Here is a 16,088-nt window from a genome sequence, read left to right on the forward strand (position 1 = left end):
GATTTGAGCTGGCAAAGAACTCGGCTATTATTATCTGGATATATTGAGTTGTATGTAACTCTCTGGAGAGATATCAATGTATTGTTGTATTCCGTGAAAGCATATGCCATCAGGACACCATTAAGCCAACCAATTTAATAAGATCAATGTAGCTAATGTATAATTAAAACTATCTCCTTAGAGGTCAAATGTTTGGTATCAAAATTTGTGACTGGGCCTGCAAAAACAGGGCATGTGGGTACGAACTATACCCTATCACACAATGGGTCATATCTCAGTATTGGAATATCTGCATTCTATAACTTGCAGTATATAGCCAATTAAATGAGTAATATGTGCTGAAAATTTCATGGCTTTGGCATAATGATATCAAAAGTTATGAGCTATGAAAGTTTTCCCCACATGCCCTATTTTTGCAGGCCCAGTCACATATTATGGTACTATACCAGATTTTAAAGTTAATCAATTACACTATTTGTTTGTGATACACAAGAGATCATGACGGAATTATTGCATGCAATTCAAAAATTATGTTGTGTATTCTCTCCAGTAGAAAAGGATGAAGATATTGACACAGTTATGGTTACTACTAGCATTTCTTGTTGGAGTCAGTATTCAACAATGTACTATTGAGGAATTTCAAATGATTGCTATTAATATGATAAATTCCAGCAAAGCCACCAATGTTAGTAGAACTATCAGAATCACTAATACATATTACAACTGCTTGTCTTTATTTGATACTGGTGATCATTACAGTTCCATGTCAGTGTCAATAATATACATCAGATCAGATGATCTTAATAACATACATGAAGTTCGTTACAACCTACAGTGTAATAATAGTGTTTGGGAAATTGTTGGGAACCAGTCAACTGTTCTGAGAAATAACAACACAAGATATTGTGAAGACTGTACTGATCAAACTGTGAATGAGTACCATTGTACAGTAGGTTAGTGATGCAGTTATTGCATGTATATGATTACACCTGTATCTACATACATGTGCACAAAAAAAAAAAAAAAAAATTATCGCTCCTATTATTTAAAGCCATGCAAGCAAATTTTACACTAAGTGTTCATCAGTATCCATGCATGGGTGCATCAGTTTTTAATACTTGGGAAAGTGCGTCCTGAATGTCTGTAGGGAGTTCCATAGACTTCAACTTGGCACACTGTCCTGCATGTGATCATGCAAAACAGCCAAGCTGTATAAAAGGGAGGCCATAAAATGGCTCCAAGTTTATGATTAGAACATTTTAAAATAATGAGTGCACAAAAATCATTGCTAAATTTTATTACTATTAATATTATTGCAGCCATTTCATGGATGCCACCTTTGATTTCACAACTTTTTGTCCAGGATTTTGAAGGCCGCACACTTGTTATACAGCTTGGTTATTTTTGCATGGATTTTACTTTTCTTTATATTTTAACTTTGCAAAGTCATCCATAAACTGGCTTTGAAGCTTGCACATTTTTTCTTATCTACAGAAACATCTACAAATACAAGAATGATTTTTTGTATTTTTTTTGTAATTTTGTTCATGGCTGTAGTGCTTGGATTTATATACAATAGTTATAATAACAAAGTAAATTCCTTTCAAGTTAGGTATGGATGATTTTACTATTTGGATTTTTATTTGCAGTGATTGTTCTATTAGAGTATCTCAATTTTTCATGCAAGCATGGTAAGTTGCAGTTGTTCAAGTTCTAACAAAGCAAATCTTTTATGCTAGAATACTATTTACAGCTTATTGTATCACAAGCTTTGCATGTGTAGCATTTATTATGATAATTATGATGATGAATGGCATGAGTGCATCTTAATTGTACTACCAATACCAATCAATAATACCGATTGATACCAATATGGCTATATTTCCGAATATTAAAAAAGTATTGTATTGCAGTTTATTTGATTACTTTTGTAATATTCTGTTAGAGTGCACAGAGGAATTCTAATAGAGATTTTCCATTGGTACTGTAAATCTATGAAATGATAAACTGTTGCTATTGAGTACTAGAATTATCAGTTATAAAGTAGAAATTACATGTAAGTAAGGTAAACAGCCATGATAGCAGCAGCTCAGTAATTAAGGATTTGGGTATTTGGTATGGATGCCCCTGGTTTGAATGCTGGTACGTTTTTTAGACATTTTTCATCCATTTTACCCATGGTGACTGTTCTATTAGAGTAGCTTTACCCTGTAATTTACAGTTTTGCCTTGTAACTCCATAGCTGTCGATATGATTCCTTTTAAACCATGGAAGGTACTGGATGATGGTTAACCTATGCGCATACCGATTTTTAAGATATTCCCATAAGTAGTTTACCTTGTGGGTATGACAAAGTGATGACATTTTAATGCAAATAATTGTTCGTAGATCTATGACTATTTATTAGAATTATACCACATGATTTTAACACAATATGTTCTTAAAGGCACTAATGTTCAAGAAAATTGAGGTATGAGTTGCATTTTATAATGGCTTTTGTAAAGTGTGCAAAAGTGTGCAGAAAGAATAATCTAAAACCCTTGTTCCCCTACATAAAGAAAAAAACTGAAATTTGATGGTTCGTATTTCATGATGGTGTTAGGCAATGTTGCTCAAATTTGCTATGTGGGGTGTTGAAGGTGGAGGGCATTTTCAGTAGAAAAATTATTTCAATTTATGCGGGAAGCAAAGAGATAGCAATGTGTATTACATGTAATAGACATGTGGGTGGTGGGTGAGCTTCTTGTAGGAGTAGAAAGCACAGTAAGAAATTGAGTAAAAGTCAGAAGTCAAATTTGGGATACCCATGTACCCTACTTTGCCTCAAGTCACTCCCATCTGAAGAAGAGTAAGCTCTCTAAGGTTTTACTAGCTCACTGAACATCACTCCAATAATACAGTCCAAATGTTGCATAAAACTAATGTGATTTCTATTTTTGAAAGCTGATTATCTCAAATCTAGGAACATTTGTGACTGGATCTGCGAAGAGTTGTAAATAAAGTATCACATCAGTTTAAAATTTGGTCAATTTCCACCTCTAACATACCAGGATGTAATTGTAAGGTGATAGGTTAAATACCTGTGGAGTTATGATTAGTCAAACTTGGAAATTTGAAATAGCTGTAAGACCACTTTTTTTTGTAGATCTGGTCACATTTAGAAAATGGTATGATAGTCACTTCAGAGGAAGCCTTTCCTTGAATCTCTAAAGCATTCATAAACGTTTGGATATACTACCGTATAGTAAAAAAAGCTTGGTGGTAAAAAAGTTTGGTGAAAACCCACTATTGCAAAATTGGCAAGAAAACTTTGGTGAATGGGTCTTTGCCTTAAATTTTTTTATGATTTATGATAAAACATACTGTACCACTTGAATACAACTTCACTACACGTGAGTACAAGTAACCGATTATAAAGGGCATGGCAGCCATTTCGATCGTGAGTCTTTATCCCTCACATTGAGGGATGACAAGTTGCAATGGAAATGGCTGCCACACCCATTCTTTTAATTGCTTGCACTTGTGCATAGCAATGTTGTATTGGAGTGGTAGCTACCAAACAAGTTTAAGCATCTTTCACTGGTTCCTGTAATGTTGAGAGCGATATTAGGGATTTCTGTGAACTTTTGTGGGACAATGAACCTTGCAACAATCAAAGGGAATGCTTGGAAATACCGACAATGTCTGTGACGATATTTCAATACCCATCGTTTCAACATAATCTGCTCATGTGATTGCTAAAAATAATTGGTGGATAAAACTTTAGTGATTGTAATGCTATTTACCAAATCCGCCGAAGTTTTTTACCACCAAAGTTTTTTACTATACAGTATGTGATAGCCAACACGATTTACACAATATGGAATTTAAATGTAATTACTAAGGTTTCTAAGTGGATATATTCAATGATGATTTCCAACAAAACAAGCATAAGGAAAAATTAGGAATTTTATGTTTGATTAGGGGTTATAGAAAATAAAAGTAGGGAAACATGGGAGGTCGCCTACACCTGCAGCTATACTAGTGAACATTTAATCCCTACTCCCATGACTGAATTAGGGATAAATAATGTTCACTAGTATATCTGCAGGTGTAGGTGACCTCCCTTTCATTTTCTATGATCCCTAATGAACTTAAAATTCTTAATTTTTCCTTATACTTGTTTGTCTACTTTCTTGGTAACATTATTATGACTGGTGAACCCACGCATACCACATCAATGAAAAGTGTGGCACCAGAGTTAATGTTTTTGTTTGAACATGTGCCTCACCTATCAATTACTGACTTGAAAGTAAGGTGGTCATTACACTTCACTGTCGGCTATGTTCAGCCAGTTACACAATGTTACAAATGAAGAACAGTAGGAGATGTGCCTCTGCAATCAATCCAGTCACTATAAAAAATATGGACGATTCCCTTGCCCCAACTATCAATTACTGACTTGAAAGTGAAGTGTCCAATATGCTTCACTTCTTCCTATTTTTAGAGCTTTATAAACAAAGAACAGTATCAGAAGCGCCTCTGCAATTAATCTGGTCACCACGGAAATATGTACAACAGCCAGTTACAAATGTAGGGAAACCTTTTGTTGTGCTACTATGAATTGACACCATGGGTTGTCAGCATAATGAAATGGGAGGACAAAGGTAAGTCTATGATGCGTACATTTTATGTACTGTGGTATGCCAAAAGGCACATCTTGGGACAAAGCGATGTTGAAAAGTGAAAAAAATTAAGCCCGTAGTCTTAACCATTATTTAGTTATGCTTGCCTGAAGACCTTAGGCAGGTACCTGAAGACATTAGGCAGGTGGGCAGGGCAGGGACAGGGCAGGGCAGGCAAGGCAAGGCAAGGCAGGTAGGCAGGCAGTTAGTCAGTAGAAAATTGCATTGAATTTTTTTTTTAATTTGCAGCAATCTATTGGAAGCATTTAGGGTCGTACTTAAAATACTTTTGGGCTTGGTTATACCTAACCAATACTGCCAAGGCACCAGGATGGTATTGTAAAACTGGTTTTTGGGTGATTTTTTAGCCAAAAATACCCAAACCTTTATGATCCCTAATATATAGTATGATATTTCTAATCGTACAGTACAGTAGTACTGTACATTTGGGACCATGACAGTTTGGGCTTTTCTGGCCAAAATGTTACCCTAAACCAGTTTTCAAAATACTTTCATGGCAGCAGTGATGGCACCTTGGCAGGTATAAGCCAACCCTCAGTACGATGTGAAATGTTTCCAAAAAATCACTATAAAATTGAAAAAAATAATTTAGTGACTGATTGACTGACTGACTGACTTACTGACTGACTAATGCCTTCAGACAAGCGTAACTCAATAGCAACTCAATAGCAGCTAAGGCTACAGCTTGATTCTTTCAGTGTTTATGTTGCTTCGTCCAGAGACTGGCCTTTTGGCATACCACTGCACACATCATGGACTTACCTAAGTACCTTTGTTCTCCTTTGTGTCCCATTTCTTTTTTTGCTGACAGCTCAAGGTGTTGATTCACAGTAGCTAACATGATGGCTTCCCTATGGGAATCATCCGTATTTCCATGGTAATTGCAGAGTGCTTCTCCAACTGTCCTTCATTTGTAACACTGCAAAACAGGCTGAATATAGACAGCTTAAAGCAAAGTTCAATGGCCGCTTACAAGTCAGTTATTGATAATTGGGGCACATGGATTGTCTTTACTTTTCATGGTAACTGGATTGATTACAGAAGCACTTCTATTACTGTTCTTCATTTGTAGTGCTGTGTAATGGGCTAAAACATAGCTGAAAGTGAAGCCCAATGGTCATTCAACTCAGTAATTGATAGCTGGGGTGTGCATTCAGGCAAAAACATTAACCCCGGTGCTCTAATTTATTTTGATGCGATATGCGTGGGTTTTGTATTGCAAGCCACAAAACTGGCCACAAACTGGCTTTGGTGCTTCCTTTTAACTTCTTTACTGCAGGAATTGTTGAACAGAAGAAGCAAGTGTGTGTTTAGCGATTTGTGACTGGATTTTGGAACAATGATCCAAATCGCACATTAGAAGTTCGAGATAAATGGTTTTAAAGAATTCAAGTCAGCATAACTCTCCAAGGATAGCAAGCACACGTATGAAATTTACACTAAAGATGCATCAATCTGTTACCTTTCAGGCCACTTCCAGTACTTGTAGCTGCTCATAAAATTTCCCACCAAATAAGTTAGAACATTTGAGCAGTTTGACTAGCGAAGTAGTATCACGGGTGCTCACAAGGGGTGGAGGGTGGGGGGTGGCAGGGTAAGCAAGGATTAGACCTCAAAATGGAGGCAGACCACGATTGGAGTCCAGAGACGAGATTGCAGGGCTGTGCTGGTTCCTTAGTGGCTGATATGTAGCAAAATCCACTGAAAAATGCCTGGCCAACATCATCAGGCTGTCCACCAGTAAACCAGTGATTCTTGCCTAGCCAGGTCCTTCACAAGGCCCAAAACCACCATTCAAGCTCTACACATACACTGAGCATGACGAGCAGTACACAGAGACATTGATGGGGAGGTGGACCAGCTGCTGTCTAGGATGTATGATGTTCCACTCCAGGTGGGGAGAAAGGCCAGCCACCAATGGAGATCTAAGTGTGCATCTGCACATAAGCGGAGGCGGTGATGCATTCGTGATAGTGTGCAGCTAAGGTCTATCAAACAGCGGAGGAAGATTCTACCAGCTGGGATTACTTTGCATGCAAATGACAGCTTTCCTACTAGGGAAAGTAGTTGATATTTGGCGCATTTGTCCTTTCGCCTAAGTGACTGAATTGATAAAATGTGGTCTGCCTTTCTTTCTGGTGAGATACCGGCGGTCATCCCCTCAGTATCTATGACAATCCCCAGAAATGTGAGTCTGGTTGAGGGTCCATCAATTTAGAGGTCTTAACAGGAGCATTGATGGTTGTGCAGAGTGAAAGCATTGCTTGCAGGTTGCGTGAGCATTCTGTTGAGCCAGGTGAGCCAGCAGTAAAGAAATCATCCAGATAATGTAGAACATGGCGCACACCATGGTTGTGTTGGAGGGACCAGTGAATAGCATCAGCTAGTTGGTTAAAGAGAAAGGGGGCAGATCGGAGGCCAAATGGGAGACAGGTATCGATGTAAAATTGGTCATGCCATTTAATTCCAAGGAGATTCCAGTCCTGTGGTCTCACTGGTCTTGAGATCTATTTTGGCCGTTAAAGCACCCCTTTCTAACATGGATACTATTGCAAATGCATTGTCCACTGAGCAGTAAGATAGCGTGTAGTCCTGCGAATTGATGGAATCATTGATACTGGACCCGTAAGGAACAGATAAGTGGTAAATTGCACCCATTGTGCTTGGGGACCAAGCCCAGTCCTGAACAATGGAAGTTGGGGAGTGGAGGGGTTCTGAAAGGACCCAAAATGCGACCTGCTTGACATTCTGTGGTGATGTTAGCATCTAGTATGTCTGGTTGCTGGGATGCGGAGGCGAGGTTGTTGCTAAAATGTGTAAAGTACGGTCCGGTGTAGCCAATGTCACAGCCGTGTTGGAAATTGTAAATAAGAGTTTGCACATATGTTTGATTGGGGTGAGATAGAAGTTTCCTATGGTGATTATGTATGTTGTTTGGGGTTCTGTGTACCTTATGTATTGTAATAAGATTCTGTAGTTTGCAGTGGTAGGTGTTCTGCAGGGGTGGGCAAGGGTTATACCTCAAAATGGAGGCAGATCACGATTGGAGTCCAGAGACGAGATTGCAGGGATGTGCTGGTTCCTTAATGGCTGATATGCAGCAAAATCCACTGAAAAATGCCTGGCCAACATCATCAGGCTGTCCACCAGTAAACCACTGATTCTTGCCAAGCCAGGTCCTTCACAAGGCCCAAAACCGTCATTCAAGCTCTACACACCACCCAGAAAAGATGTCTGTTGAAACCAGCCTCGAGTAATTTAAGTAGTAATGCATGCCAAAACTAGTAGTATGATAGTGTAACTATCCACTGGAGGTGTTAGTTTGATTTTGCCTGATGTGTGACTTGGATCGGTTTTGTAAAACCTGGTCACAATTGTCTGATTAAATATTGTATGTTTAACACTGAATGATTATCACATAGGCAATAAGGTGACTCTTACATAGCTGAACTGTAGCTGAAACTCTCATTTTGTTTGTACGTAGTTGAACTCTTTTCAGAGTGACTTGTTTCTAGCTGAACTCTCTACAGGGTGACTTGATCAAGCTGATCTTCCTACAGGGTAATTTGTTTCCAGCTGATCTCTCTACAGGGTGATTTGTTTCCAGCTAATCTCTCTATAGGGTGACTTCAAATGTAGTTGGGTTCTCTACAGGATAACTTAATCAAGTTGATCCCTCTACAGGGTGTCTTGTGACTAGCTAAACTATCTACAAGGTGACCTGATCTTTCCACAGGGTGATTTGTTTTTCAAGCTGAACTTTCTACTAGGTGACTTGTTTCCAGCTGATCTTTCTACGGGGTGATTTGTTTGTAGCTACACTGTTGGTTGTTTTGCTGTATCTTCACAGTCTTTAACTTGATTTCATTCAAACCACAAAAGGTTTAAGGGTCAATAGTTAACCTATCCATGTACTGATTCTCAGCTTCTTTCTGTAAACCATTTACCCTGTATATGCATTATAACATATTGGTGTTATTTTCATGAATAATTGCTAATAACTCCTTGACTGCTTATCCAAGGCCGGAGGAGACAGTCCGGTTGGTCAGGCCTGAGCCGGACCAATAATCTGGAGTTGAACCAACTAGTTGACCAGCTCGAACTACATTACTCTCATGCAATCTTTGGACGATCACATCTACATGTAGCTATGTACATTTTACAGATGTTATTGAAAATGCATGACACGAGTAGTTACCTAGTTTCTCAGCCTAACTTAAGCACAGAACTACACGTATAGTACCTCCAATTACCTTACAGTACCTCGTACAGTACAGCATAGAATTCGTATCGTTTTGTACAGAAATGATTGTGGGTTCTACATACAGTATCACGTGTGCTGACAGTTGGCATTTATCACGTGTAAGGCAGGTACCTTCTTTGATTCTAAACCAGCACACATATATCACAATTCAATCTTCATAAAATAATCATTAGCATTCCTTGGCTTGTGTTTCTTGGCTTCTTTTACTGGGCGAAGGGCCGGGAGTGACAAACCAGATGACTCATTCAGCGGCAAGAAGCTGTACACCCATACATTACATGGTGGCCATCTGGATGAGATGTTGAGTAGAATCACTCCTCTTCAACTACCCACTAGTCCTGTCGAGATACTGAGCAAACTCTCAGTCTCACCCACATCGCACCATTTTCGAATACTGATTGGTCTCGTGACTGTCCACCAGTATATTTACGTGATGATCCGTTCACTTCATACAAACCAGTATAGTAGTATACTGTATTTTTGTAGCTGTGTAGCTATTGTAGCTGTGTGAATTCACTGTATAGTAATTATATCCTAGCTAAAGGGGGCCATGCTGCATGGGTTCCCTGTGAAATTTGGGGGGAAAGTTGCAAGTTGCTAGCTAATTTTACTTTAAATTTAGCATCAATTTTAAATTTTAAGGCATTTTCAAGCCTTTAAATTGCAAAAAATTCTGCAGCTCCTGGGGGTTGCACTCCCAGACCCCCCTTGAACTTCTAATTGCTAGCTATAACTAAATGAACCATACAGCAAGTTTCATGCTGTGTCCCCTGTATGTCAAATCTACAATTACACATAAGTCTGAAGAACAACAGATAGGCTTGAGCATATTTATATAGCTAGCTAGCAGTGAAATATCACTAAAATTGCATATCTGCGTGTCTAATTTTCAAAAATTTCCTGTGGGGGCATGCCCCCAGACCCCCCTAGAATGCTCGTGCTTTGCACTTCGCAGAGTGTGCTTTGCATTTCGCAGAGTGTGCTTCGCACACTGTGCAACAGCTCCTCTCTCATTGGCATGTATATAGTAGCAATTTCAACATTATAGTCAATGGCCTGACCAACTCAATTTTCCCTCCTCCGGCCCTGTTATCGTATTCCAGCCAAACTTGGTACCAAGACGTGCCTTTATAACCCCTTCTGTGTGGCAAATTTCAAGGCATTTGGATATTGTGTTTTATGGCAATTTTATGTAAATTGTAAGTGTGCGAAAGACAAAAAAAGAAACAAAAACAAAAAAAAACGGAGAAACTAAGCCAATTTTTGAAGTTGCATATCTCAAGAATGTTTGAAGTGATTTTGCTGAAATTTGGAATGTGGAGTACTGATGTTGGTGGGTGTGTCCACAGCAAAAATTATCTTGTTTTGTAAAAGCAGAATGGAGCTATGAATGTGCGAAAATTGCTTTTTGTTTCTTCATTTCAATATACTCACAGTGTTGCATGCCGGCTTCTTGGGCCACACGACACGCTACCATGTGTCTTGATTTACTGTAATTTGTGATATTCATTTTGGCATAATTTCATCTACCTGCACAGGCAGATCTAAGGGGGTTGAGAAGGTTATTTTGTGCCCCTAACCCTTTTCTTGTCCAAATAAGAAAAGTGACTACAGCTTGTAGTATCAGTGTACGCATACAATAAAGCCATTTAATTTGGCAAAATAATTTGTGACCAAATTTGGGAAAAAGGGTTTCCACACACATCCAATTTACCTATTTTGACAACTCATAACTTCAGATTGAAAAAGACTATTGACTTGAAACTTGGTCAGTAGTGAGCATGGACACAGCTTAGTAGATGCAGAAACACTAAGTTATGCTTTCACAAGTCTATATAATTGGATATGTATTGAAGACCCTTTTTGCAAATCCAGTCACATTTTTGTGTTTTTGTGCATGATCATACTCTTATATAACAGTCAACTGATTTTGTATTGTGATGATACATCAGTCCAATCTAAAAAATTTGAGCTCCCACAGCCATCACATAACAGGACAGGACTTACCTGTTTATTACGCGCACCTGCTCTGGTAGCGTTGGCAATGCATCACCACCTGAAAATTAATTTTAAGCCCGTAACTGTTGTTATGGGTGGAGTAATGGTTTGTTTCTACTAATGAATGCTACATTTCTCTATTACAAGCAGCTATCAATAGTGTTAAGGTGGGTACTTGGAAAAGGCGGATATGGTCAGACGCAGACACGGACACGGATAATTTTAAAATACAGTTTTACGTTTACAAAACGGTTATTTTTCATACCTAACATTGTTTTTACAGCAGCATTCGCTTCCAGACCCAAGCGTTGATCTTGTCAGTTGTAGTACTTTAACAGGGTAGTTGGAAAAGGCGGATACGGTCGGACGGACACGGACATTTTCAAAAAGCACTTTTACACTTATATAACAGTTATTTTTCATACCTAATGCTGTTTTTACAGCAGTCTTCGCTTCCAGACCCAGGCGTCAGTCTTGTCATAGTGCTTATCCATTTATAAACGCACGTGCGAAGAACTAGACCAGCACTCCACAGCATGCCAAAGACCATATAGTGTTGTACACATGCTCTAAAATCTAATACAGAGTTATATAGTTGTAGAGATTAGCTTATATGCCCCATGCAACTTAGCTTAGCAGGCCAAATCCACAATCTTACACCTTTTAGTATAAGCTATTAAGGCGCAGGCGCTTATACCAAGTGTTGAGGGTTTCAAGGACCCGGCCTACGAGATTAGGTTGGGACATGCTATATTAATCTCTGTACCTCTGAATTAGACTTCTAGAGCACATATACAACACTATTATGGTCTTTAGAGTACTAGTCTATCCTAAATAACTTAGACTTCAGACCACGGGGGTCTAAGTAATTTAGTAACCCTCAGGCCCTGTAGTAGCCCCTTCGCTTCACTCAGGTGCCGCGACACAGGGCCATCAGGTTACTAAATTACTTAGAACACTGTGGTCTGAAGTCTAACTATCACTTAGTACCTTTCAAAGAAGAAATCCAAAAGTAAATGCTCTTTTTTCTTGTCCTTTCAGATCTCTTGCCCTTGCCCCATAACAATATCTTCTAGGTCTGCATATGACTACATGTGTAACTGTTGTGTCTATGTAATGTACATAGGTGATGCCAGACATTACTACATTGCATTCTTCAGTAATAATGTTCCAATGAGTCATAGAGGACAACCATCCATTGTACTAATGACATCTGAAATACATCCAGTTTATTACATCGTTGAGGCTCCAGGAGTGGACTATTATGCCAGTAATTTTGTTACAAATAACACTGAGGTCATCCTCAACCTCACTAATAATAATCTGATAACGTCATCACATGATCAGGACAAAGGAATTCACCTGATGATTAATAGTGATAGGGTGACTGTGATTGGTCAGAATTTGAGACATCATAGTGATGAAACATTTCTTTGTTTACCCATTACAAGCTTGTGTGTTGATGAATATGTGTATTATGGGATATCTGTGCCTAGGGGAAATGACACATTCAGTAGTAACCAAAATAGTTCTATTTTAGTAGTTGGTACAGAGGATAACACATTGATGAAGTTGACAGTCACACAGCCAGTCACCATTAGTGTTAGTAACTGTACAGATGATCTCACTACTGGTATACAATACTCATATGTGATCAACAGGCTCCAAACTGTGTTAATTGGATCAGTTGATGATTTGACTGGAACTAAAATTGTCACAGACAAACCAGCATCTGTGATAAGTGGTCATCAGTGTGCTGTAGTACCAGGAAATGTTGTTGGTTGTGATTACATAATAGAACAAGTTCCACCCACCACATTATGGGGTAGAGTATATTATACTGCACCATTAGCCACCAGAAGGTCATACACTATTAAAGTACTGGCAGCATATAACTCCACTGTTGTTGATATTTACTGTAACAATACAAGGGAGTGTCATAATATTAGTGAAGGAGAGTCTGTTAATATAACTCTCTCACTACAAGAGCACTGTGTTATTAATTCCAGTAAAGAAGTGTTAGTTGTTCAGTTCAGTCATGGATGGAAGGATGATAATACTGATCAATATGGTGATCCAATGATGACACTAGTACCAGCTACAAATCAGTATAGTAACAAATTTCAGTTTTCTACACTTCAAGACCAATCAGAAGATTACACACACTATATTAACATCATAGTGTTAGCACAGTATTATCAACCTGACATGATCTACCTGATATCAGGAGGACTAAATAGGTCACTAGACACACACCAATGGGCACCATTTATGGTCAATAATGTTACTGAAGCTTATAGTGTACAAGTTAACATATCAAAGGGTGTGGGTGAAGTTGTCCATAGTAATACTACAGCTCTTATGTCTACAGTGGTATATGGATTTGGTAATCGCATTGCTTATGGACATCCTGGAGGGAATGATATTACAGTAGTTTTTGCTGGTTAGCTGTGTGTTGTGTAATATATAATGATGAATGTTCCAAAATAACCAAGCTGTGAAAAAGGGTGCAGCTTTAAAAAGGAGGCTAGTATGAAAAAGATGTGATATCACGTGACGGCCAAGAAATCACTGCAATGATATTACTCTATAATGTCAATTTATTTGTCACAATGCAATTTAATCGATATAATTTCATTGGAGTCATTTCTTGGCCACCACCACTTTTGATATAACATTTTTTTCATATTATAGCTTATTTTTGAAAGGCCACACCTTTTTTCACAGCCTTGCTGCATGTTTTGAATTAGATATCATTTCTTTTTATGTTTGTATATACAAGCACCATTGCTGAACTGCGGCAGCCGGCTTTGAAGCTGGCTTTTGCCTTTTTCTGCAGGTAAATAAAAGAACTAGATTTTAAGCATTTAACTCATTTTTGAAATTACTTTTTTTGTATTATTTTGTAGTAACTTTATATTATTTGTTGAATTTATTTGTGTTTCTGTTCTATTGAGATGTGTATCTTGAAATGAACTTGTACATGTATATACTGTATGTACACTGAATATGGCTGGCTATTAGCTAATAGTAGTTATAATAGTTCATTGAGATTTGCATTAAATTACTGAAAGTTTGTACCTTGATAATTTACCAACATGTGCAAGAAAATTGTTTGCATAAGCAATTTAGCTGGAAGGCATGACAACAATTCCACTATCGCTGACTGCTCTATTGGAGTACTCAATCTCGATCGTGTGGTTGCTTGCATATTAGGGCTGGAACGAAGGTCAATTTTTACCATCTGAAGGTTTGGTTCTGTTATTGAACGAAAGTTCGAAGCTTTGAACATTTCAAAGGTATAGAATAAGACTTGGAACATCGACTTAATGTAATTATTGTTGTGGCTTATTTTCTACAGGGACTCACTGTAAAGAAAAAGGTTTATGAAACGTTACAGCTTATGGCACATCAGTTTGTACTGAGTTGTAGTTTATATGTACTATATAGATATTAATGTAATTTAAACAAATGACAGTTATGACACATGGTACTTTTACTACGTTACAACAAATTATTCAAGTTCTTGATACTTTAAGATAATTGTTTAAAAACACTAATGCATCAACATGCCTTGACTTCAAGCAGCTTCTCAGTTTTGTAACAGTTAAACCTGTTTTGGAGAAAATCCTTTCTGAGGATATTGATGTAGCAGGCATACACAACAAATGCTTAGCAACAGAAGATAAACTTTTGTAACAACTGGAATTTTCTTTTCACCAAATAAGTGGGTTTTCCTTTTGTGATATTGGCAATTCAGCAAAGTATTTTTCAAGTTCACTATCAAACATACAAGGTTCCATTGTAAGATTCTCAAGGACAAGTAGCTTGTCCAAAGCAGTCAATTTTTGTTTTTTTTGGTGTGGCAGGAGAAAAAGAACCATGACTGTCCTCACTTGCATACATCTGCATCAATTCTTTGAGAGATTGCTTAAGTTTCCTAGCTTCACTTTCCTCTTTGTATTTTGACAAAGTAATGTGTTTAAACCGAGGATCAAGTAGTGATCCCAGCAGCATAGGATGTGCTGAATGCAACGATGTCAACTCAAATTTCTCTATTAATTGTGTTGCCACAGTTTCCTTGAATTCTCTGATCACTTTAGAGTCGGATGATGACTCCTCTCTTGGCAATTCGAGGTGATCAAGTAAGCCATATACAATGGAAAATACTGAAGAAATAGAAACATTTTCTTCATAACTAAAAAATGTAGTGGTGACACTAAATTGCTCAAGAACAGGCACAAGATCCTCAACAAGCTTCCATTGTTCAGTCTTGAGATCCAAGCAACGGTCACTTCTTTTTGTTACTGATTTCTCAGATAGCACTGCAATAACAGGCCAACAGAGCTTTAGCAGACGTTTAAGCATTTCGTATGTGGAATTCCATCTAGTGGCACAGCTATTGACTAGCTTCTTAGCATCAATTTTCATTTGATCCTGTTTTTCCTTCAGGGCTACTGTTGCTACCGCACTGTGGCTGAAATGACTAACAATCTTCTTAGCAGCTGCTATTAGTCTGTCAATAGCACTGATGTTTAATCCAACCAAAACACGCAATTGTAGCCTATGGACTGCACATGGAACACTCTGCCAATTGTATTCATCTGTCAAGATACGTACAGTATCTTCCATATTAGCTGCCTGGTCATGACTGACTGTCAAAACATAACGAAGAATTCCCCACTTCCGATCAGTTATCTCTTTCAGTTTCTTGGCAATGTTCACTCCAGTGTGTCTCTCAGGAAATGAAACGGTTTCTAGCACGAAATTCTGCATTTTCCAGCTTGTATCAATGTAGTGAGCAGTCACTGTCATGTACGCTTCAGTTGCCATACTAGTCCAAATGTCAGTGGTTATAGACACACAAGGAGCTTCTGCTTCCAGGCAAGTTTTCATTTTATCTTTGCATGTCTTGAATTTGTGGTTTATGTTGCTCACGAAAACGACTGGGTAAAGTATAACCTGGTTACAAATAACTTAAAAGACTTCTGAACCCTTCACATTCAACAATCCGAATTGGCCGTAAATCTTGCACTATCAACTGGCTCGCTCTGTCAGTAATGTTCTTCGCACGAATTTCGCTGCGTTTCGTTTGCCTCACAAAATCATCTATCATTGTACATGAAGTTGTTGGCTTGTTC

General features: G+C 38.2%; 2 protein-coding genes across 2 annotated transcripts; one reads left to right on the forward strand and one right to left on the reverse strand.

Annotated features, from left to right (window-relative positions):
- The first annotated feature begins 556 nt into the window (after window positions 1-556).
- Window positions 557-13,395, forward strand: LOC136253705 (uncharacterized). Its single transcript, XM_066046363.1, has 2 exons — window positions 557-953; window positions 12,074-13,395. The coding sequence occupies exons 1-2, from the start codon at window positions 560-562 to the stop codon at window positions 13,393-13,395; spliced, it is 1,716 nt and encodes a 571-aa protein (XP_065902435.1). The 5' UTR covers window positions 557-559.
- A 1,365-nt stretch (window positions 13,396-14,760) lies between these two features.
- On the reverse strand, window positions 14,761-15,843 carry LOC136253706 (E3 SUMO-protein ligase ZBED1-like). Its single transcript, XM_066046364.1, has one exon. It carries the CDS (start codon window positions 15,841-15,843, stop codon window positions 14,761-14,763), a length of 1,083 nt encoding a protein of 360 aa, XP_065902436.1.
- Between the last annotated feature and the right edge of the window lie 245 nt (window positions 15,844-16,088).

Source organism: Dysidea avara, chromosome 4 (genome assembly GCF_963678975.1).
Source record: "Dysidea avara chromosome 4, odDysAvar1.4, whole genome shotgun sequence".
NCBI classification, from domain to species: Eukaryota; Metazoa; Porifera; class Demospongiae; order Dictyoceratida; family Dysideidae; genus Dysidea; species Dysidea avara.

Bases quoted from the DNA above. Each gene is read 5' to 3' on its own strand.
- LOC136253705 (XM_066046363.1), top strand. From the start codon at position 560: ATGAAGATATTGACACAGTTATGGTTACTACTAGCATTTCTTGTTGGA. The intron at 954-12,073 runs GTTAGTGATGCA...TAATGTACATAG, and splicing joins TGAGTACCATTGTACAGTAG to GTGATGCCAGACATTACTAC.
- LOC136253706 (XM_066046364.1), bottom strand. From the start codon at position 15,843: ATGAAAACTTGCCTGGAAGCAGAAGCTCCTTGTGTGTCTATAACCACT.